At 35.7% G+C, this 23,877-nt stretch overlaps 1 protein-coding gene across 3 annotated transcripts in view; it reads left to right on the forward strand.

Moving 5' to 3' along the window:
* Window positions 1–23,877, forward strand: part of GRIK2 (glutamate ionotropic receptor kainate type subunit 2) — a 424,245-nt gene that overhangs the window by 126,297 nt on the left and 274,071 nt on the right. For all 3 annotated transcript variants that reach the window (XM_068937889.1, XM_068937891.1, XM_068937890.1), the window contains 2 exons: window positions 7,083–7,250; window positions 11,699–11,956. In XM_068937889.1, the coding sequence (XP_068793990.1) occupies window positions 7,083–7,250; window positions 11,699–11,956 (426 nt within the window). The remainder of the gene's footprint in view (window positions 1–7,082; window positions 7,251–11,698; window positions 11,957–23,877) is intronic.

The raw sequence follows: 23,877 nt of genomic DNA on the forward strand, positions 1-23,877 counted from the left end.
TTCATTTACTTTTAATGTCTTACATGAAAGTGATTAATTGTTCTTAATTCTCTTCCAGATCAAATTAAATAGATAGGATATAATTGTATTCTGTACAGAAAAAAAAAGACAGAATAATCAATACAGCTGATAATACCTTTGATTAGGACTGAAATGCCTTCAGGATCCAACTCCCATTAGTTGTTGCAGCATAGCACCTACCATGCCCCGTGCTTCTGATGTCATCCATCCCATGGCAGTGTTATTTTGGGTCTGTCAGATGAGCCTCCTTCTTTCGTTACTTTGGGCTATGCCAGCAGTTGGAGAACTGCCGTCCTGTCACACTTCCTTTCTGAGAGTGCTGACGTTGAACTGCCAATAATACGCTTTTCACATTTTATCCCTTTACATGTAGGATCACCTACATACTCTTTGGCTCTGATTATTAAATGGTCATTTAGAAACTTTAGAGACAGCACACATACATTTTAATAGTAAAGCGCCTATTAGACCTGATTCTCTCTGGAAAAACTTTTTAGAGAAAAAAAATCTTTATTGTAGATAGCTTGTCCAATTACCTTCCCTTCTGCCAGCCTTCCAGGTTTATTAAACAAAGGGTTTTTTTTTTTTTTACGAGAGCTAATGTTTTCTGAATGAGAAATAATCAGTCAAAGCAAAGACCTCTATTTGTCACATCATGATCAGCTGCTGAGATAACATAGTTCTCTTACATTCAGTGTAGTGATCTGAGGTGAGGAACGAGAAATGAAACGATTTCATACCTATTTACCTTCATATAAATTTATTAGTATCATTTAAATATATATGCATGTTTTTAAAGTAAAATGATGGGAAGAAATGTTATAGGGTAGAGATAAATTGTTCTTAGAAGTAAAATATTTTCCAGGATCTCAGTCACTTTTTTAATGTTCTATGAACTTAAGGTACATGTTTGCATTATTGTATTTAAAATATTACTCTATCATAAAGTATTGGTGTCATGCCACAGTGTGACTGATGAATAAGTGCTTTTAAAGACCTTTATCTTCACACCTGTAGGTAAATATGTGCAGAATGGGACATGATAACAATAATGTGGCTACAAAGCTAAAAATTAAAGCTTTTAAAAGTAATTAATCTGTGTTTACGGTGAGATCTTTATCAAATTGATTTCATATTAGGAAAAAAAAGAACTTCATTTGAAACAGTTATAAATCATTTTACATTTACATACAGGGAAATCACAGTTAAAACTGAAATTATGATTAATGTTGTTGTTTCCATAACTATGTTAATGTCAGCAATGCTGTATTAAAGTGAATTAGTGTTTAACTATTATTTTCCTCTCCTCTATACTATATTTGAAAATTACAGTCCGGTAAATTCCTGATACTGCCAAACCATGGAAGTTTTACTACTGTATATATCATTAATACAGTTGCAATTACATTGGAAAAGAATTTATTTTAGACTCAGTAATTCAAAGTAGCTTGCAAGCTTCATTTCAATTGATTTGTCAGAGTAAGACCTGAGGTAATGCAGACCTCTGTTACATATTGAAACATTTAACTTTTTTGGAGGGCACAGATAGTAAAATAGCCTGCAGCTACTGTAGTTAAATAGTATTCCTTTCCATTGAAACAAGCTTGGGACTGTACTAGGAATAAAGGAGAAATTCTTTGATTTAATATCAGCCAGGTTTGTTATCGTGCTTGTTAGTAATTGTACTTAGATGGTTCTGAAGCTTGCTTGAACGGTGGTTATTTAAAGTTTGTAACAGTAGCTCTCAAGTTTTATGAGACTCATCTGTTTCAAAGCTCTCTGTTTGTGAGATGAAAAGAGATTCTGGCCCTTGTATTCATCTAGAGATTTTGTGTAGTTAAGCACTTTTGTACCTTTTTTTTTTTTTTCTTTTTCTCCAGATACTTACGTGGAGATAACCTTGCAAAGAATACACAGGCTATTGGTTCACAAAGGGGAATGTTTAGGGGAAAAAACACAAACCAAAAGCCTATGCTCCCTTTGTGGAAAGTTGAATAATTCTTAATAGGAGTTATCCTATTATTTGTCAAGCCAGGTAGTTGATAAGAGCTGGGCAGATTTTTTTTTTTTGCTGTTATTTTGCAATGTTTTTCCAGGATGTGTTGCAAGCTAATTTTTTTTCTTATTTTTCTGTTTGAGGAAACTGATTTGAAAATTAGATAAAACTTTGGTTTAGCCTGCTGACTGAAAATGTCAAGTTTTGCTCAACTCTTTTGGTGAAGACGGCTGATATTTTTCATGTGGATATTTGCAGAACAAAATTTCTTTCCTGGATAACCTTTTAAACTATTCCAGATTTTTGTCTTGATTAAAAATAATATGGATATTTTGCCTACATTAATGTGAGTAGCCTCTACATAAATTGTCCATTCTGTTAAACTATTACCATAAATTTTTTCCACTGGTTATGTTCCCAAAGAAGCTATTATAGTATAATACTATTGGTTATGCTAAAAGAATTTGGTCAAAAAAAATATTTTTGATAGTGACAAATGCAACAGAAATCCTAGCAGACTGGAGGTTCAGTGGAAGCAGTTCTAGTATATCAAGCTTAATGGGATACCTGCATTACTATCTTGGATGTCACTGCAAAAGAATATGGTAGTTAAAGACTGTTTTACAATTGCTCTTGCGTATTTGGCTTGTACTGGCCTGTCTTAAGCATATTTAATCACTGTAATTTTTAAGGTGTTGAGCACTACTAGAGTCTAGTGAACTTTTGCAAAGTGATTATCATGACTGTAAAAACCTGACAAAGCGTACAGGCACACCTACTGCATACAGTTAATAAAACTTCACATGCTACAGATGAAGCTGTAGCTATGTGATGCCTTATTCCCTACTGTTGTTGTTACAGGGCAACAATATATTGCCATATTATTAACAGTGTAAATGAAGAAGAAGAAATCATATATGAGACCATTAAAACAAGCTCAGCATTAAATAGACTTTTCCTGGCCCCTTTAAAGTTTTCTGCCTCTGTTTTGAGGTAGCAGTGAACATTCAGCCATTCTCTCTAGGGTGTGCTGTTGTTATATGAGAAGTACTGCTGCTGCCTATTGCAGGTCCCTATGCTGGGTTAAAAACAAGACAAGCCCCAACATCTGCATTTTCTGATCTGTTAGACAAAGATAGGCATTGGCTTGGCTGCTGGTCCGGGTAGGAGTGGCAAGATTTATGACTTCTGTCTGCTTATCTGAGAGCATGCAGTGCATGCCTCAGTTTGATTATTAATAAAGCTATCCTAAATGCAAGGTACAACAGTAGTAGAGAATAACAGCCTGCTTGGGAGGGAAAAACATGGCTCAGTATGTTATAACAGCTTCTAGAAACTAATATTCCTTTATAACTGAGTATAGCAGAAGAGCAAAGCCAATACTTTTTCGGCATTTGTTTTCCACATTAATGCTGTATGATTTGTTGCTTGTCTCACAATACGAAGTTGTTGGAATTACTCCTTTTAAAAATTGCTTCATGTATTTCTTGCTATTATTTGCACATTAGTTGGACTTCAATAACAAACATGAGAACACAAGGCAAGTTCAAGACAGTTTAAAGTTACCAAGTAAGTTAGATGTTTCTGCTTGCATCTTATACAAATATGGAGAAAGCACTCTTTAAAACTACCCACTCCTGTCAATGCCTGAACCATTTATGTGACTTGGCTGAGCATCCTGAAAATAGCTGAAGTGTAGACATGCTTAAAAGGGCTCTGGTCTAGAGAGCTAAGAGCTGTTTTGTGACTGTATTCTGATACCGAGAATGCAGATGTGTCTCTGCCGAAGCTTCTCCTCTGCTTGGTGTGTGAGCTCAATTAAAGAGCTTAGGAACTGAATTAGAAAATAGCCGTGCCCTGAGCATGGGGTTCCTGAGCAACATTCTCCCTGCTTGTCTGAGGGCAGGCATTCGGCTGGCCAAGGCTAGCAGTTGTTATTCAATATAGAGTAGCCCGGCATTTTCACCTAGTTTGCATTTTACTAGCACACAGTACATTTTGGGAACCTACTGATTAGAGTCTCAGTGTTGAGGTTAAGACTGATTTACATCTGTCAGCATCCAAAGTATTTAAGTATGGGATGTTCCTCCCCCACGACGGACAGATATAGAAGTATCATAAAGCTAGAATGAAAGGAGCTTTGTGAAAGTTTGGCTCAGCATCCTACAGGTTAGAAGATTGCTAGAAAACAGCAAATTTGTGGTCTAACCTATATTCCTTTAGTGATCCTACTTTTAATTCAGTGTCTATCTAGCATGTGAAAACATTCAGCAGTAGGGACCAGAAGTTACATTTTGCTTCCTCCTAGTAAAGCGTCCTAATTGTAGGATGCTACAAACAGGTTCTTCTACTTCTGTTTTCCTTTGGAATGGAAATTTCCCCTGATGCAGGCAGATCATATGCTGCTAGCCTTGCGGGGGATGTGTTTATCCTGAGGATGAAAGAATGAGTGAATGAGGGAAGAAACCACTAAATGGAGCGTGTAGGGAAATTATAGATTCTGTTGCCACTCACAGGAGATTGGGACTTTGACATCTTCAAGGAATTGTCTTACTATGTGATGGACAGTCTGCACTATTAGGAACTACTCCGATAGGAGAGGTCAAAATCAGTGGCTGCACCTTTGATAGGGAATGCCTCGTCTTACGAATTTAGAGATGAGAAGAAGGAAAAATATGGGAATAAAGAAGGAAGATTATATCAAGCATGAGATAAATAGAAATTAAAGAAGAAAATTTTTCTGTGCAAAAATTGCAGGCAGGAGAAAGAGAGATGGTATTGCTTATTTCTCTCTATGAATTCATTGTCTCTTAGGATATAATCTTCTATTTTTAACAGTTGTTTGTGTGATATCTGTTTATTTGTATATATTTGAATAACTGTTTTCCAGATGCTTTAGGAAAGCCTATAAAATCTATTTTATTTCTGATTATATTCAAGGAAATATTTTCTTTTTTCTTGTCAGTTAATATCTATCCTTATCACTTATTCACTAATAATTTTATGCTTTCTACAGTAATTTTTTTTAATTTTTCATAAATCAGAATAGAATATTTCCATATGTCACAGTTTTGATTTATAATGTTTAGATGTTATAAGCTTCAAAAAGCACAAAGACTTGTCTATCAAATTGAATTCTCCTGAATAAAGCACTTCATTACTTCCAAAAGGAGGTTGCCTTTCATATTAATATTGTATTATCATTCAAATAAACATGCTCAGTTTTTAAATTTTAGTGTATACTAAGCCTATGTTTACCTGTATGCTGTCCAATTTCTTTTGTTCTAGCTTCCAAAGTATTGTTAATCTTATTGATTATATACATTTTCTATGCTCCATCAGTTTTGATCATTTCCCTACCTATCAAGATTTTTCTCAGTCATCTATCTTTCCCATCAATGCCTCATTCTCAGTTTTAAATTACTAATTTTTAAGTAGCTATTTCTCACTTCTCATCTCAGCAGTTAGTGCTTGTGTTTTTAAATGAATATTATTTGAGCATCTGTCCCTAGGGCTCTCACCAGGATTTTAAGGGTCCATCTGCAGGAAAACAGTTAACACCTATTCTCCATCCCATAGGGACAAACAGATTGAAAGAGGCAGGAGGCTTGCAAAACTCAAAGCCTTTTAGTATTTAATAATATCTGAAAAGGAAAGAGTTTATAGCTAAATAGCCATTCTTTTTGTGGTAGGAATAGTTTATCTATGCAGCTCTTCAAAAAGACTGTTTATAAACTGATTGTAATTTGCAAGTTCAGCCTGACTCAAGTTCCTGTACACTCAGATTCTGAGAGCTTCCTGCTGAGAAAGCACTGAAGTGTTGGATCAGAAATTTTAATATAATGCAAAGCCAGGTAGCAACCTTACTTTACAAATGGCACAAATAGGCACAAGCTAATACAAAGTGAATGCAAAATGTTCCTTGCACTGATATAAAGCCTGGCTTGTAATTAATGATCTTGGTGTGGTGGCTGTTTTCTGTCCTCCACATTAGTCTTAACAGTGTTAGCATGGGGATAGAGACCATACAGATGCTGATTGGTTTTGTCTGTTTGTTTTTTGATGCATTCTATGTCACCATAGACATAGGACATACCTTTAAACTACTTTTACAGTCACTGTATCTTTGGCCTTTCCAGACACAAGAATAAATTATATTACCCCAGAGTATGTACTAATTTAAATTTCATGGGCAATGATATCTAGTTAATGAGATGAGATTGGCTGAAGTACAGCACTGTTTGACAATGCCTTATTTGCTTCATTTAAGATAAAGGCTGGCTCAGAACCATCCTAGAATTTGCTATTGTTTAATTGTTTAAGGCACCCTCCTATTCTGGCAGTACTCTTTGTTTTGGGGATGCCTGCACTGTGCACTGGAGCTTAATGCAGGCTGTATTTGCTGAGATTCCTGCATTTTCTGAAAATGGGGCTAGCATGTACATGAGGCTCAGTACAACTAGGCCAAATTTTTTACCCTTTATTGAAAATATTTATTAGCTCGCACATTCATACCAAATGTTTATATATCTTCATTTCTGTAACTGGTTTGGGGAATCCCTGTACCATGCTCCTTCATGTGCTGCATTTCCAGTGAACTCTCCTGCTCATTATGGCTACATAAAAAGTAAGCTAGGCTTATATAGAAGAAGATAGGACTCCAGAAATCTTCCTCCCCTCTTCCCATAGGTCATGATTTATCTAGAAGTGCTAAACATAGTCCTTTCAAATTTAACTATGTAAAATAATTATGTATTCTTTATCCTTCTCCTATTTTGCTTCTAAATAACAGGTTTATTTTCTATTACCACTTTTTATTCACATCAGTAAAATGTTGTACGGGAAAAATTACAGGTTTTCTGCAAGGTAAGTTTGTTTAACATATGGTGTTTTGTTAGTTAAGATTTGACCCAAACCTCACCTAAATTATGAGATATTTTAGACAAATTGCACTGTATAAGGTCTGTTAAGTTACAAATTTCAGGCTGATCTTGTGGCTTACTGTTTTCTTTTCTTTCTTTCCTTCTGTTTTGTTTTGTTTTGTTTCTCTCTCTCTCACTATCAGGAGGTATTTTTGAGTGTGTGGAATCTGGTCCAATGGGAGCAGAAGAATTAGCCTTCAGATTTGCCGTGAACACAATCAACAGAAACAGAACTCTCCTACCAAACACCACATTAACATACGACACTCAAAAGATAAATCTCTATGACAGTTTTGAAGCATCCAAAAAAGGTAACCTCTTGCAGATTTACATTTTATATCAGTGGCTAAGACTTGGTTGGTTCATGTACTCTGAAAAATATCTGACCATAAAGCCATACGAAACGATCCTGTACAAGGTTGTAGCTCGCAGCTGACATCAAAAGAGTGTTTGAAGACTGTCCTTTGAAGGCTCTAATGGTAACTGCTTGAAAATTACATTATGTCAGTTCTGCTTCTACTGCCCCTCTTTCTTTGTTTAAACATTTAAAGTCTGAAATCATTTTTTTTATGAGCTTTGCAATTGGGGTGTTTCAGAGATTAGTTTCTTTAGAGTCAGAAAACAGTATCTCCAAACTCTGCCCTGGAAAGTGCTAGGTGAACTTGGAGGAGGCTGTGAATTTGGCTCACAGCATTAAGTATTTCAGGGTGTGGCCATGACTATATGTCATTAGAGACCTATTCTGCCCAGCTCACTTCAGTACTTAGTGATGTAGCAGAACCTGCCATCATACAGGTGCCGGCATAAGTAGTAATGTGTTTTACTTCAGGGGTGTTGCCTAAGCTGCAATCCCCGCAGTGTCTCAGTGACTCAACCGTGGAGGAGCTACCCATGGGCTAGGCTTTCCCTGAACAGCATGTACTTCGTAACAGGAGATGAAGAGAATGTTTTAGAGACAGGATACGTTTTAATTCTGTTGATATTGCCAGCAAAACGTAATCTGCAAATAAAATTGGGTTCTTAATACGGAAGCTGTTCTCACCTGCTGTTTCCAAGATCTTTAGAGGCAGACCTACAAAACCCCCTCCTTGATTAAGGATCTGGATATTAATTTTTAGAACTTCATGGCTAAAATACCCTTCTTCAATACTCACCAGGGCTCCAGCTCAATTTTAAGCATTCAATCACTTTAAGTACGTATCCAGGAGCGCCTTTAGCATATGCTTAGGTCTGGGTTTCCAAGGGGAGCAAGAAGTTGTAGTTTTGTCCATCTTATGTCAACAAGGCATAAAAATAAGCTTAAAAATTAAGACTGTGCTTAAGAATATTTCTACCAGGTGAATGTCTAGGCCTCAGTTCAGAAATTTTTTCCTAACTTTAAAAGATTTACTTCAAGGAAAAAAAAAGTTAAAACTAAACTATTCTGAACATTTTCCTAAAATTTCAAATCTTTGATTCTTACAAGAATTGAAGTTCTCAGATTGCTTTACATTTTACTCTGCAACAGTGTGATGCCACATTGCAATAGCACAGAAAAATTTAATATATGTATTTTACAGGGTAAAATACAAAGCCTGGTGTCAGAAATCAGTAGGGCTGAAGTTTGCACTGTGTTACATTCTCTTTGAAAACATTCTTTTAATAAATTGAAAAGCCAATTACATAAGAATTTTATCCTTAATAATAAAATAAGAGAGGTGAAAAGATCAGAGATCAGCAAGTGCTTCTTATGGCAGGTTTCCAGTTCAAATGTCCTGAGCGATCTGGTCCTAAAATGCTAATCCCAGGTGTTCAAGACTGAAAGCATTATACAACATAAGATTTGTGGTACTGTAGTGGGCTAAGCTGAATAAAAACATTTGATATGAAACTATAAATGCTGGCTAAGGAAAAGCTGCTGAATCAAGATGAATGTACATGAAGTACATCTTAAAAGTAGTATATAATACCGATTAAAACTTCAGCTTAGAAGTGGTGAGCAACTTTTTTTTAACTCGTTGAAATAAATCTTGCTAAGCTGTTTTACCTGTTCATTTGCTAAAGAAATTATTCCAGCATAAGGATATTGATGTTAGGCATGAGAACAGACAGAATCTATATTTGTATAGAAATGTTCACATTTTTATCGTTGTAAGATGCCTTGATTTATGAAAAATACTATGGGCTAGATTTTTACGCCTAGCAAGATGGTTTCTTTGCAGAGGATAGTGTGGGGAGGAAGAGGAGAGAGAGAGGCAAACATTACTTTTAGCACAGTGTGTCTGAGTTATTATTCTGCTGTTTTGGATGATGGAGTAAAGCACGTTTGGAGAGACTACTGTTTCCTTTCCATCTCAGCCAACAGGGAATGAGGTGATCCTTAATTATGACCTCTCTCCTTTCCTCCCCGTCTTCCAAATTCAACTTCTTCCTATCACCAGCACCTACTCTCCTGTGAAATTTAACGGGACAGAGGGCAGCAGTCCCTTTTTGCAAGGGACTGCAATTGAATTTCTCTCCATTCCTAAGAGAGGAAACAGGGAATAGAGAAGTTTGTTCTGTAGCCTTTAATTCTTTAAGCCTTTCCTGAGACAATTCCTTTATAGGCAGCCCTTACTTGAAGTTTACCTGAAGGTGCAAGCTAGCCCTACTATTGTTATGGTGCTAATCCTTGATAGAAGGGAATAGCAGAAGTTAGAATGACAACATATGCATAACAATAGATTGGGTACATTCATGATTCCTATTTGCATCTTGGGATGAAAATGTACTCTTTATTGGTAACTATTTGGACTGTATCAAAATCTATGTAATCTTCCAGTGCTAATAGCTTTTTGCTTCATCCATGCACAGCATAGACAACTACATTTATGCTGATAGGTGCTTTAGCTCGGAATCAAAAGCTAAAGGTTAACATAAAATGGTTCGTGTTATTATGATGGCTGCAAAGCAGGTTTTTAACAATGAGGCTTAAGCATTTGACTCATTTTGTTGTTCATTATTACATCCATCCGTGAGCAGGTAGGCACTGCATCAGAAATAGTCTTCTTAGACCTCTTAGTAACACATACTCTGGAAGTTGAATTCAGATGAAATATTAATGGATCTTCAAAGGTACTGTACAAAAGAGTAACCTGAAGGCAAGACAATAATATTCCCAAGTTACTGTTTCAGTGGAAAATAACATAAATGCAAACTAAATATCCCTCAATACACTAGAAAAACTCGTATGCTTCTTGTAGAGCAGTGCCATATTAAATCACGTGTGAAAGTATTGCATTATTCAAATCTCGGAAATGGAAAAAAAGCCCATTGAAAAGCCATCTGGTAGCTATCGCCGTTGTTAGTGATCCCATTCACTGACATTTGCATAAAGCTTGTTGATTACTCTTAGGAAGGGCAACATTAGCATTTTTTTTTTTTAAATCAAGCTAGTCACTTAGGCCCTGATCCGATGCTCAGTAATGCAACAGGGATCCTGTGCATACATGAGAAGTTCATTTAAATCACTGGGGCTATGCAGGGATGAAAGGGTGTGCCAGCATAGTTTCCAGAGTGCACTTGAAAGGCATAGCAGCATTTCCATCATGTTAGAAAAGGTTGGTATGAACACTAAAATAATTATTTTTGACTTGCTGAGGAAAGTAATGCAGCAATATACATTTCTACTGCTTGTTTCCTCAGCTGTGATGGACATAGATGGTGTTATAACAATATTAGTTAATCAAATCTCCTATCAATGCACACATGCAGATTGCATTACGGAGACACTTTTCCTAACTTCTCTCTACCAAGTTCGATGTTATCTTGAAAGACAACCTGTTGTGTTTCAGAACTGCATACTCACAAAGGCTGCATCTATCGTAGTGATCTAAATAGCAGCAGGCATAGGCTGAAACAGTGGCCTATAGTCACCTCTGCTGCCTAATTTTCCTGGCCTGTTTTTGGCACCTGCCAACTAATATTCTCCCCGATAGTGCCTGAACATACTGTGAGAGATGATACAGACCAGAGACTGTTTCTAGTACCCTGTACTGGAAAAAGGTGAGCTAAGCCAGTTGAATGCTGCAGTATCATGTCAGTGACTCTCAGGGCCAGTTTTATTTACTAGTACAGGTATAGCAAAACAGAGTATCTCCAGTGTTTCACAATGCACACTGAATTTTGTTCATTGGCAGATAGCAATTTAATTTTCTGTTAGGAAAAATCTTGGCCTCGACCTTCTGCTAGTCAATGTATATGCTCTTCAGATATAGAAATTCAAATATCCCTTTCAATGAAATTTATCATCTACTTGATACTTGGCTAGAATTAAATCGACTTAACATGCACAATTTCTGAGTAATTAAGTTCTCAGTACAAACAGTGTTACTGGATTGAGGAAAAAGTTAATGCCTAAACAACCTAACTTAGGATGCTGTCCCATATGGCCTTTCTCCAAACGTAAGACACATCTGAGCATAAATCTCACATCTTGTCAGTGTTTTTTAAAACATAGGTAACTGCTGGCCTTTGCTTTCCACTGACCTAGGAGTTTGTAGCTGAGTGCTATTTAGATGTTAAGGGCTGCTATTCATCAGCTCATAGTGAAAGTTTAGAAATTTATTCTGAAGTTGAAACCTGTGTAAAAGAAAGTGTTAAACTTGAACAGGAAAGGAGCTCTCTCAGCAATAAAGCTGTATTTCTTGGAGTGCCTTTTAATTAACGTAAATTGTGCGATACCTTTTGGCACACTGCTTTCTTTCCTCTCATCATTGACAGACTTCTGTCTCCTCTTCAGCCTGCGATCAGCTGTCCCTTGGGGTGGCTGCCATCTTCGGACCGTCCCACAGCTCCTCAGCCAACGCGGTGCAGTCCATCTGCAACGCTTTGGGCGTTCCACATATCCAGACCCGCTGGAAACATCAGGTGTCAGACAACAAGGACTCCTTCTATGTCAGCCTCTATCCAGATTTCTCTTCACTCAGCCGTGCCATCCTTGACCTTGTGCAGTTCTTCAAGTGGAAAACAGTCACTGTTGTTTATGATGACAGCACTGGTAAGGCTAAAGTGTTGGGCTGTGTGCAGATATATTCATGTGTACAAAGGCAGGGGGGCCTAGCTACTGTATAGCTTTCAGAAATCTTAACTAAACCACAAGGCGTTCTGTTTGCAAAGTAGTGCATAATAAGTACTGTGGATTTATTAGCATAAGTATTCCTATAAGTATGCTTCATTTGCTGAATTCTGCGTGTTTGAGGTTGCAGCTGCCAATAAATCAGTTGTGCTCTGTCTGTGTTCTCTGCAGTTGCGAACAGCTATGTCTTTTGGTTTTATTTAAAACTTAAATTTTGAAGAAAAATGTGGTAATATGAAAGAGGTGCTAGTACAACAGGTCAAATAGTACAGCTAAATTATATCCCTGGATGTTTGTTGATACCATTGCTATATAACACTACTATCTATCTAAACTTGAAATACAAAAATAAAATTAAGAAATAATCAATACCTGTTACATGGTGAGGCTACCTGTAATAAGCCTCTAACTCTGCAAGACAGAGTGCAGGTACAGCAGGTAATGTCTGCTTATCATCTAAGTTCAAATAAGATGTATGTTTAGCTAGCAAATGGTGAGAAGTGGACAGTCAGAAACGGCAGTGCATAAAACTATTCGTAACTTTTCCATGTATAAAAAAAAAGTCAGCAAATTTTAGAAGCTGTCTTTCTAAAAGTTTGTTGACGAAATTTGTTAAACGTATAAGATAATTTAATTTTTTAAGGCAAGAAATACCTATTTTGTTTATTGAAATTCTCCTAAGTTTTTTTATTCTTTCCTGTTCTGAAATAGGATAGGAAGTAAAAAAAAAAAAAAACCCTCAAATTGTAAGAAACGGAGATTGAAGAATGAAACAGTTCTATAATTAGGTTTACCTTGAAATGACCTTGAAATATTTCACTTTCATTTAAATCATTTAAGGGCTGTGTGTATATATATATATATATATATATGTATATATTTACTATAAACAGCTTACACTTTAAAATAGCCCTTTCAGATAGAAAATGGTGATGTGTTTTAAGATTATGAAACTAGCTTCCTCAATATTTTAAAGTAACTATCTCCCCTTCCACAAAAAAAATTAACCAAAACAAATGTTTAATAGCCTATTTCATATTCCATATTTTCTGAAAGGAAAATGTTGTTGAACAGTCTTTGCTAGATCTAATCTTCTTGTAAAGAACATTGTGAAGGTGGAGATGTAAGTACAAATGAAGATGGAGATTAAATTTTTTTTGCATATACTATGATTTACAGACGGTATATTTTTAACCAGTCACTTCTGTAAACATTTAAGAAAAAAATGAGCACGAATTCTTTTAAATATATGTGGGTGGCTGGACTTTGAAAGTCAGGAATGAATAAGGCGACTCAGGAATTTAGATTTTTAATAAGCATAAAATATTATTTCTGGAAATATTTACTTATTTTAAATCTATATTTCTTTTTAGAGTTGGCACACATTTCATTGTGTGACACTGACTGTTTCCACTGATAAATAGTAATTCCTGCTACAACAACATCCTTTTTCTTGAAATCTACTGCTCTCTGAGGAGACAACAAAAAAGAATCAGTTTTAAAAAGCAACCCTCCCTCTTTTTTGTGGCTTTTTCCATAAGTAAATTTAAAGTCTACTTTTTAAAGATTGCCAGTTTCTCTTTGTTTGGAGCATCTCCTATGGATACTTCAAAGACTTCAAAGGCAGGACACGCTGCTGGGAAGTCCACGGCCTGAAGTACAAGCCTTTGAAGTACATATGGGAACAACTCTTAGCTATGAGAAATTGTTGATCTTAAAGAAGTAGAGTTTAAATCTTGTTAAAGTTTAGCTCAGCTGCACACTATTTTTTTGCAGAAGAAGAATAAAACCAAAACTTTTGAAAGGAAGTAGTTACTTCAGCTGAGGAAGAGGTCATTCCCAGCCATAGAGTAAGACAAATATTTAGTCATGAACCTAAGGTTGAAACTGAATGTGCAAGTTTAAGCTAATAGTTAGAAACTAAGTTTTATAAGACTCCTCATGCCATTTCAGACTTTATTTCAAATTCATTAAGATGAAGGCAATGAAAACAAAAGATTTATCACTGCCTACATCTCTATTTCTTCCATTTGGCCAGTGATTCCTTAACGGAAGACACATCTCCATCTCATTTCTCCTCCTTTTTTTTTTCTTCTACTTAACGACATTCTTTTCTCTCCTTTGTTGAAAAGCAGTTTAGGATAATAAAATTATTATTATTATTATTTTTTTAAGTTTGAATATCTTGATTATTAGAACTCAAATTTGATGTTGCTAAATGCAAAGATACTCCACCTGCCCCAAAGCGTTCTAATAACAGCCGTGTCCGCAGTCTTTATTCATTTGATATGGGAATTTCTCCTCAAGGATACAGAAAAGGAAAGAGCTGTGTGGTTATTTGACAGCCAGTGGTCAGCAAAAGCTCATATGACTCCAATTTCACTCCCAGGAATGCATTGGAGACTGATACTTCAAATACACTTTCACTGCCTCTTGGCAGCACCATGGAGCCTTACTGCATGCATGCCCCTTGCCCTTATGCCAGATACGCGAGTCTAACAGGTAACAGAGCATATTCCTGACGCTACATCAGGCACTCTAGACAAGTGTAGATGCAATCTTCCACCATAGTATTTGTGTGCCTCGCAATCCTTAGTGTAGCTATCTTCAAAACATCCATGTGATGGGATGTGTAAAACAGACTTTCTTCAAAACTGAAGGGAACTCTGGACTTGAATCCAAACTTTTCCAACTGTATATCAGAGCCCTAACTGGGCTGGCATCCTCTGATGGTGGAAGAAGCAATTATTAGCCTAAGCTGAAGCAATTGAGCGTTAATTTAGGGGAGGAGGGAGTATTACTCTTTAAGGGTAATTGCTTACCAGAGCAGATTACTAAGTGTAATCCCTAGGCAGGCATGTTTTGCCTCAACTAACCTACACTAGATTCCCAGTTCTTCTCCCTACTTAGACTCGCTGCCACATTTGCTTGATCTTGATCCCCTTGATCCAATTTGATCAGATTCAGTGTGGTATGGAGCATGTCATAACTTGTACTTAAAGTCCATGCTCAGTTTGAAATAACTGAAAAGTGTGACACTCCAGGCCCCTTTGCATTAGTGAGTGTTCACACATCTGAAAGATTACGAAGAGTGGCCATTACTGTGTTGTCAGTCTCCCTAGTTAAAGGGCCTGCAAGCTCTGTGGAGGATAGAATCTTGCTGCTAATGCAAGAAAAACAAAGCAACAAAAACAACAAAAAAGAGCAAGTTCATTTCTCTTCCTTTGTCCTGAACCTATTTCTCTCCTTTTTCCATAAAGAGGATGCTTTTTCTGCACGAATCGAGCATTAGGGATGGGAACTAGGCTCTGCCCCAGCTTTATGATGTAGAGTTGCTAAGTCAGAGAAGATTACCCCATGGAGAACTGCCATTTTTCCTCTTGTTGGTCTGGACATCAGGATATTGGGTTGTCTTGCACTGATCAGACCAGCTGGCCTTTTGTCACAACTTCAGAGCTGCTAATGAAGAAAACTGGATAACTTGGAGAAAAAGAAGTTTTTTTTCAAGCTGAAATAAAGGCAGAGATGTTTCTAAAATTATATAATCAATTAATATTAGGGAAAGCAATGATCAGGCAAGAAAAACTTTAAGAGGAGAGGATATAGAACCTTAAAATGAAGGATAAATTATGTACATATAAAAATTATGAACGTATAAATTATGAACATAAGGTAATGAAGAAGAGTAAAGCCTCTACAAATGGCATGCAGTAGATAAATAAACAAGAAAGGCAGTGGGGATGAGGTTGTAGCAATAACAAAGATAACTGAATGGGGAAAAGTTTTAATATAATAAGGCCTTCTGCCCTGGCAGTATTTTGTGGAGTAGGCATTGTGAGAGTAGGCTGATTAGCCTGTTCTTTCACAGAAGAAAAGGGTTGTGATTACATTATCTGTGGATCTGTTTTTGTCAATATGCCTGCATATCACTTTTTTTACTTTAAATAATAGCTAGATCCTACTTTCTTCTGTGATTTGTTTCTCCCTTCGTTTTAGTGTTCATGAGACGTTTTTCATGTAGTCCATCTGTTGCACAACCTAAAAATTGGCATCAGGCTCTTGAACACTTCTCTTGCTAGTGTGAAAACGTGGTATTGTTTCCTGCTGTCATTCTAAACTGCAAAATATGTTTCTTTCAATTGGAATTTCCCATTAGGAAACTGGGAAACTTTTTTTTCTTTTCTTAAAGTAATTTATGATCTCTTTGTTAATTAAATATTACTAAATTGTCCATGTATACTAATTTGGTCCTTAAAAGAAATGGGAGAAAATGGCAGCATGTTCAACAGATGCACGTCCTAATAGGTTTAATTACTCCCAAAATAGTAACTTAACTTCTTCGAAATACTAAAATTTCAAGTATATATTCTAATATCTGTGCTACAGAATGCATATTAGATCAATTCTAAATGTAAGTTTGTGAATCCTAGAAATCTGGAGCAAGGTATACAAGCTGTTAGATGCCAGCACATTTGAATTACATATTTGCAGTGGCAGCTAATGCTTTATGTAGATCAAGTTGATATAAACAGGGTTCTGTTTTTTTTTTTCTTAATTAACATTTATTGTAGTCTTGGGTGAATGAGTATAAACACTAAAAATCTGTTATATCTATGAACAGAAGCCAAACTAAAATCTGGAAAAAAATGACTTCAGGAATAAAAATATTTTGTGTCAGTTTTTAGTATTCAATCATGTGGGTAAATTTAAATGAAGGAAAGAGAAAGATGTCTTGTTGTTGATATTTTCACAATTTTGTGCATGTGTGTGTGCGTGTGTGTGTGTGTACCATTGATTTGTAAATAAAACTAAAATTTCCTCCTTGGCAAGGTATTAAAATTTATATTATCTTATTTTTAAAGATAAAGTTCTGTTACCTTGTGTGATTTTTATTATTACTATTATTTTTTTAACTGACAATAAAAAAGAATAGCCACTTACCTTTGCAGTTATTGTAACTTTAGACTCAGGGAAATTACTTATTTGGGGGGAAAAATGGACGGTGTTGTGTGTGATGGATAGCATTAGAGAAACATTAAGAAAAAAAGCTTGTAATCAAACCAAAGGTAAAACTTGACTCAGGAAGAAATTATCCGTTTAAACAGAATATATGCAGTGTACTCTGAAGAAGAGAAAAGGTGTTTAAGAAATTTTGGTAAAAAAGCAGGCTGGAGAGAAAGGACAGAAAATGCAATGGTCTAAAAATGGCTGTTCATCTCTGTTTTTCTGTAAATGAATTAAGTAACATGTAAAAATATGTGAAAAGCTGTTCTTTATAAATATGCCTGCATAACTAGGGTCTATTCAGAATGGGTCTATACCAGAATGGGGGAAAAAAAAGAATGAAATATGTTGAGAGTGCTGCATTGTATTATTTGCTAAATATTCAACAACAGCAGATTTCATTACAGTTTAGGAGGCAAGACTTCAGTCTTGCTGATCCACTGTACAAATCTATAAACTGACATAGCATGCATACAGTAGAACATATTTCAGGACTGGAAGTTTGATATAGAAGGGTAACATTTGTTCAAGAAGAAATAGTAGGGGAAAAAAGGTGAGAGATGCTGTCTTAAATGAAGATAATTTGGAGCAGATGGTCAATGGTCCACAATACAGTAGGAGACATCCTTTGGGAAAAATGGTGTAATTATCTTTAAAAAAAGTGGAGTATTGCCACTGTAATTGCATTGCTGTGGAACAAGATCCATAACAAACCACCAACCACAAAAATTAAGTGAAGTTTTTAGAACATATGTTGACTTTTTTTTAATGCTGAAAATACTGAATGCCCATGTATGAGAACTTCTTGTATTATTTCCAGTAGTGAAGCAACGTATGGGAATGGAAAATAATGATGTATTATTGGGGAGGGGCAAACGAGCAAAATTTACTTAATGAAATTCAAGGAAGTGGATTTCATTAAAATTGGAATTTCTGTCAACTGAACTAGTTGGAAAGCAAGTCTAAAGCAAAGAGGATTCAGGTCAGTTGATAGTTTCTTAAACAATACTGAAGTTTAAGGAAAAAAAAAAATCCAAACCCAAAAGAGTTGCCAAGGGACCTAAGTTTTTAAATCACATGAGTGAGAGACTTTTGAAACACTTAAAATGAAGTAATCTCAGAGCTGTTAATTATTATCTTTTGAGAAATCATGGATAATAGGTGAAGTTCTAGAAGTCTAGAGAAGGTAGCTAAGCCCAGGTTTATCCCAGCTCAAATATTTACCCATGTTTTGAAGTATAATTGTTCAGGTTCCTTAGGTGGACCTAACATGCAAGTTACCCATCTGTTCCTGATAACTACTTTGTTAATTTGGAAGCTGCTTAAAATTAGGTAGGATAAAGTGAGGCTGTAGAGCCTTTTCTTCCTTCCTTCTCCTTCTCCTTCTCCTTCTCCTTCTCCTTCTCCTTCTCCTTCTCCTTCTCCTTCTCCTTCTCCTTCTCCTTCTCCTTCTCCTTCTCCTTCTCCTTCTCCTTCTCCTTCTCCTTCTCCTTCTCCTTCTCCTTCTCCTTCTCCTTCTCCTTCTCCTTCTCCTTCTCCTTCTCCTTCTCCTTCTCCTTCTCCTTCAATAGACTTTTAATAGCTGAATTTTAATTTCTGGCAAAATATTGGACAAATAATCAAGCTCTTTACTTGTAAACAATTAAAAGTTCACAGGGTGATGACTAACTGTGCAGATGCTTTTGTCAAGAGCACATAATGTAAAATCAAACTAATTTCCGCCTGGAACAGCTCAACATACCTTGTGGGTAAGGAAAAAGCAGTAGATATGATAAATCTTGACTTAAGAAAGACATATTGTTAAAGGTGACTTTCTAATATGCAAATTAAAGAAATAGAATCCTTAAAAAACTTTTGTCAAATGCATGTAAAAAGTAATAGGGTATGCTTGTTGGTTATGGCTTATTGCAAAACTGAAAGGATATACTGAATAGGGTTCATGTAACGGTATTAAGACATACACATTACGTATGCAGATGGTAAGCTCAGAAGTTGCACCACTGTATAAAACTTACTTGGTTTAAAAATATCTTAATAGCTATTTATTAAATATAAGATGTTGTAATTGTGAATAATACGTAAGCAGTAGTCAACATTGTAGTTCCAAAAAACAAGTATAAAACTGTATTGTACTCAGATGTATGACGTGGAGTTTCATGTGTAAGAAATTCCCAGATAATTCCACTTTAATCTGCACAAGAAAGGCATCACACATATTATGTTGTTATTTGCAGTAGATCTGAGGAAAAATGTGGGCCCTCAGAGTTCTCTATCCTTTACGTTAATGAAACACAAGTTTAAACTTGCAACAGAAAGGATTTAGCTAGAATCATTTAGGGTAGAATGTGGAAAGAGATATTCCTGAGAGGCTGTGGAATCTCCATCTTGGGAGATGTTTTTTCTTTTTTTTTCTTTTTGAGCAGCAAAGTTTTCATACTTCTTTTGCTAGACAACACAGAAAATATGGGTCAAAGTGACCTCTTAAGCTCAGTGTCAGGACTTTTTCCTACCACTGCTGTAATAACTTCTCTGACTTGAGCGAAGCTACTATTGAATATGCAGAAATAGTAAATTATAAGTTTTTATTAGTTAGTAAATAGTAAATTATAAGTTTTTATTTTATCTGCCATAGATAGTATTTTTTCAGATTCAATTTATATTAGATGTCAGTGAGATGAAAATTACACCTGTATAGATTTTTGTATATTTATACTCTTTAGTCTTGTTCAGTTCTCACTAACATTCATTTTAGCTCTAACAAGCAGATGCAGAATCCACAACACCGGTTTCTTTCGAGGAGTTGGGACGGGTATGCTGTCTGGGAATAAGTAGACTTGTATATCCTTTGAAAGATTTAGAGTGGGATGGGATAGCTTAGCACAGCATGTTAACCCAAAACATTATCTTTGTGCATGTCAATTTGTGCTCTATAAGTCCGACAGTTGTCTATTCCGTGATTTTTAATAGAATAATAGATATCTAATAGATAGATTTGCCTAGGGGAATAAAGCAGAGGCTCCTCAAGAGTATCAGCTGTTATGGAACGCAGTTCTGCTCCACATCTGTTCAATCTTTTAGGCAGATAGGGACTGTGATTGCAACTGAAAGGACATCAACATTTTAATGGAATCTTTTCACTGAGGACAAAGGGGTCTTAGTCCCCCCAGTAAACTTAGATTTTGGCAGAACTATAATAATTTAATGTCACAAAAAACTTTCATTTGTTTTTAGAGAATGAAGAGATATTTTCATACTGACTACATATTTTAAGTACAGAGTGTTTCTAGTGCTGTGCACAGTGATTCCAAGTGAACATATAATGAGTGATTATGTGCTAAATCTAATTACTGTATTTGGATGTAGCTGATTTCTTAGTTTGGTGCATTCCTTTTCTAAGAAAGTTATTGTATCATTTGTTTTGTAAAGCTTGAAAATATTTTGCTGGTGCTAAATGAAAGTGCTAGAGGTAAGGAAGATTTTGCAAAGTTAGTATTTCACTTTCACAGTTTTTTAATCTTTTTAGGTTATAGAGGTTAAGAATATTTTTTTTAACTTGTAGTCTGAAGAGAAATAGGTTAAATTCAGTTATTCTTTTATTGGTAAATCAACCTGTAGTACTACTTTGAGAAAAATTCTATAGAGATTAAAATTAATTAACTGTTTGTAAAGAAACTTAAATGGTATCAAATTAAACACAGAATGCATAAGCCGAGCCTATCTTTCAGGGAAACATATCAGAGGCTCTCCCTGCTTTCACCAAGAGTTGAATTTGGACTTATTTGAACAAGATACAGTGCTTATCTTGCTATAAAAAGAAGACTATACAGTTAAAAGAAAAATGAAATAAATACATAAAGTACTTTACAGAATTTTTCAGTAAGACTAAAGAGCAGAGGTGGAGATAATGTTTTCAGAAATTATTGGATTGTCAGTGAATATGCTCCAGAGAGTACTTTAAATTGTTTTGCCTTTGTGGCTTCAAAAAGCTTAAGAATTTAAATCTTACAGAAAAATGGCTAGGGAATTGATCAAAATAATTCTTACTTTCTTGCGTGAAGCCTAGTACTTCTTATTCTCTTATTTTCAAACAGGAAAAGATGTCAAAGACAAAACAATTTAATAAAAAATGAAAATGGAAAATAATCGGTATCATATCTTGCATGTACATAAATTTAAACAGCTCAGAATTAGCTAAATGTACTGCACCTCTACTTCAATATTAACTATTTTGTCCTCTGGTTGCAGGAAGGTTGTGAAATATGCTTGAAACATCACACACTATGAGAATCATAGTCAGTCTTAGATCAAATATTCCCATCTTCATTTCCAAATTTTTCTTTGCTCTTGCACACTCACTCTCTCTCTCACTCTTATCAACTTTTGTAACAAAAAATTAACTGCTCTTGTTTCCAAGAATAAATGTGAATATTGATGCTATTTACCTAGCAGAAATTCCAGTTCAAAATGTTCACTTATGCTTCTTTTCCAACCAAGCCTACTCAGATCTCTAGTAGATATTATTTCTTACCTGATGTGTTATAGTTTGATACAATAGTGATACTTCCATGGTATGGCTGGAAATTGTTAAATTTGTTCTACTGCTTTCTTGCACTGATTCTGATAGCTTTGACCAAAAGACATTTTTTTCCTTTTACTGTAGTAGATAGCTCCTTCCTTTTTACCCTCATTAAGCTGCATTGCTTATAGATGGCAGTCACTTCAGAGACCATACTTGCTCCCATTAAATTGTGTCCAAGATTTTATCCTGAAATGCACAGGACTGTTGCAATATATATTGTCATTGCTGTCATCACCATCACACTCTGAATTAAAGCTAAAGCTTTCAAAGCACTTTCATCTGATAACCACAAAACTGAACAGCAATATTTCAAATCATGCTTATCATAATAGTCAGAGCCACATACATAAAGGAATGTCACGTGTGTTGTTGGAGACCAGAAAAATATGACAATTCTTATATAGAGAATTAGGCTTAATGTTTAGCAATGTTTTCTTCAATTACATTAAATTATGTTTTGTTTATTTTCACACTTTAAGTATAGAGCTGAGGGAAGGAATGGACAGTTCTGTTTTTTTCTAACTGCTGTATGCTGCAGCTGCTATGTACTCAAGGGCTACAAACAAACTCATTTTCTTAATTTTCTCATGATGACCTTAAAGACTAAAATCTTTCCATGAACTTGAGGTCTTTTCTGAACTCAAACGTGTACAGTGCATTGATTCCCTCTTGTGGAACTATGTGGGATGAGGTGAAGGGCTTTCTCCCTATAGTTCAGAAAGTCATTATTAGAACAGAATTGAACCTGGGAACTGGCTGAATTGGGCTTAGCTATTTGAAACTAACTACAAAACAGGGACACACACATGGTCTGACATGTGCTCACTTACATATTTAAGGAAAACAATAAAACAGATGCACTTCAATTCCATCTGGTTATGTTGAAACAGCTGTAAAGTCAAATTGATTTAACATTCAGATGCTGAGACTCAAGACACAAAAATTAAGTGATATGCACAGTATCACAATGGAAATATGACTGCCTGGAGTTAAACTCATGTATCTGTTTTTCTCATTCAGTGATTGCAACCCTAAGGCTAATCTCCTGTCAACGGGTTCTTAGCAGTCTCAACTTTGATATTAATTCTGAATGTTATTTTAAATACTGTTGCTTTTCTGTATTTGTATTCTGTTCCAAAAGAGAAACTTGGTTTTTAGTCTGAAAGAAAGTAGTCTTTAGTCTAGACTAGACACTTTTAGATCTTTTATAATAATGAAGGTTGTATCTCACATACATATGCATACACACACATACACACATATCTCCAGTTAAAATAGATAGTTCTGTTTTTTTTTTTAAAGTTTTAAAAATGAGCATTTTCCCATGATTGTAGTATTTCTCAGTATCTTGAATGAGTCCAGACTAAGAAAAGCTACAGCTGCTGTGCTGTGAGTCTTCCTGATGTCCACTAGTGGTTACATTAGCATCATTTTGTGGAAGTGCGGGTCAGGGAGTGGAAGAAGTTCCCCAACTTGGCTTCATATAGCTATACTACTTTTATTATTACAGCTGATCACAGGTTATCCAATAAAGTAGCCCATGTTTGTTCGAGCTGACATTGACCAAAGACAAAAAAGACTGCTGGTGGTAATGGTCTTATAAGGTCCACCCTGCCCACATAGGAAGTAAGTGTCACCCAAAGTTTGAGGACTGGACTTTCTCTCCTAATGTGCCTAGAGGGCACTAATTACTATACCAAGGACTCTTGCACAAGAGTGCGGATAAGAGGGCCAAACAGGCATCAGCTCCTTAACACTTATCCTTTAGAGCTCAGGTCAATTTTTGGAACTAAAGACATTCTCTCTCCATATACACTTCACCTTTGAATTAGTTTACTTTTAATGAAGGAAAGTGTTAACATGAAAACAGACATCTAAAACATTCTAAATGTTGAGCTTTGTAGCTCATGCAAAATTATCTGATTCTTGACAAATATCCAGCTGTGTATGATAGAGATATAGAATAACACACACCTAAACACATCAGGATAAAGGCAAGATGAATTTTGGGGGACTGCATCATAGTCACAGTTATGGACAGTGAGAGAGCAAGCAAGCAAGAGTCAAAGTTCTTAGTCCTAGAAATCTTGTCACAGCAGACAATCATGTCAGTAAGGCACCAGTGCCATGATTCTCGGAAGTCTTGTATCTGGAGAAGATTTAGTCTCAGACCAGTCTAGACAATGAACACTACTAGATGTGGATTTGGGAAAAGAAATGCCAGTAGAAGAGAGCTAGATAGCTAAACTGAAAAGTATTC

Source organism: Struthio camelus, chromosome 3, assembly GCF_040807025.1.
Source record: "Struthio camelus isolate bStrCam1 chromosome 3, bStrCam1.hap1, whole genome shotgun sequence".
NCBI classification, from domain to species: domain Eukaryota; kingdom Metazoa; phylum Chordata; class Aves; order Struthioniformes; family Struthionidae; genus Struthio; species Struthio camelus.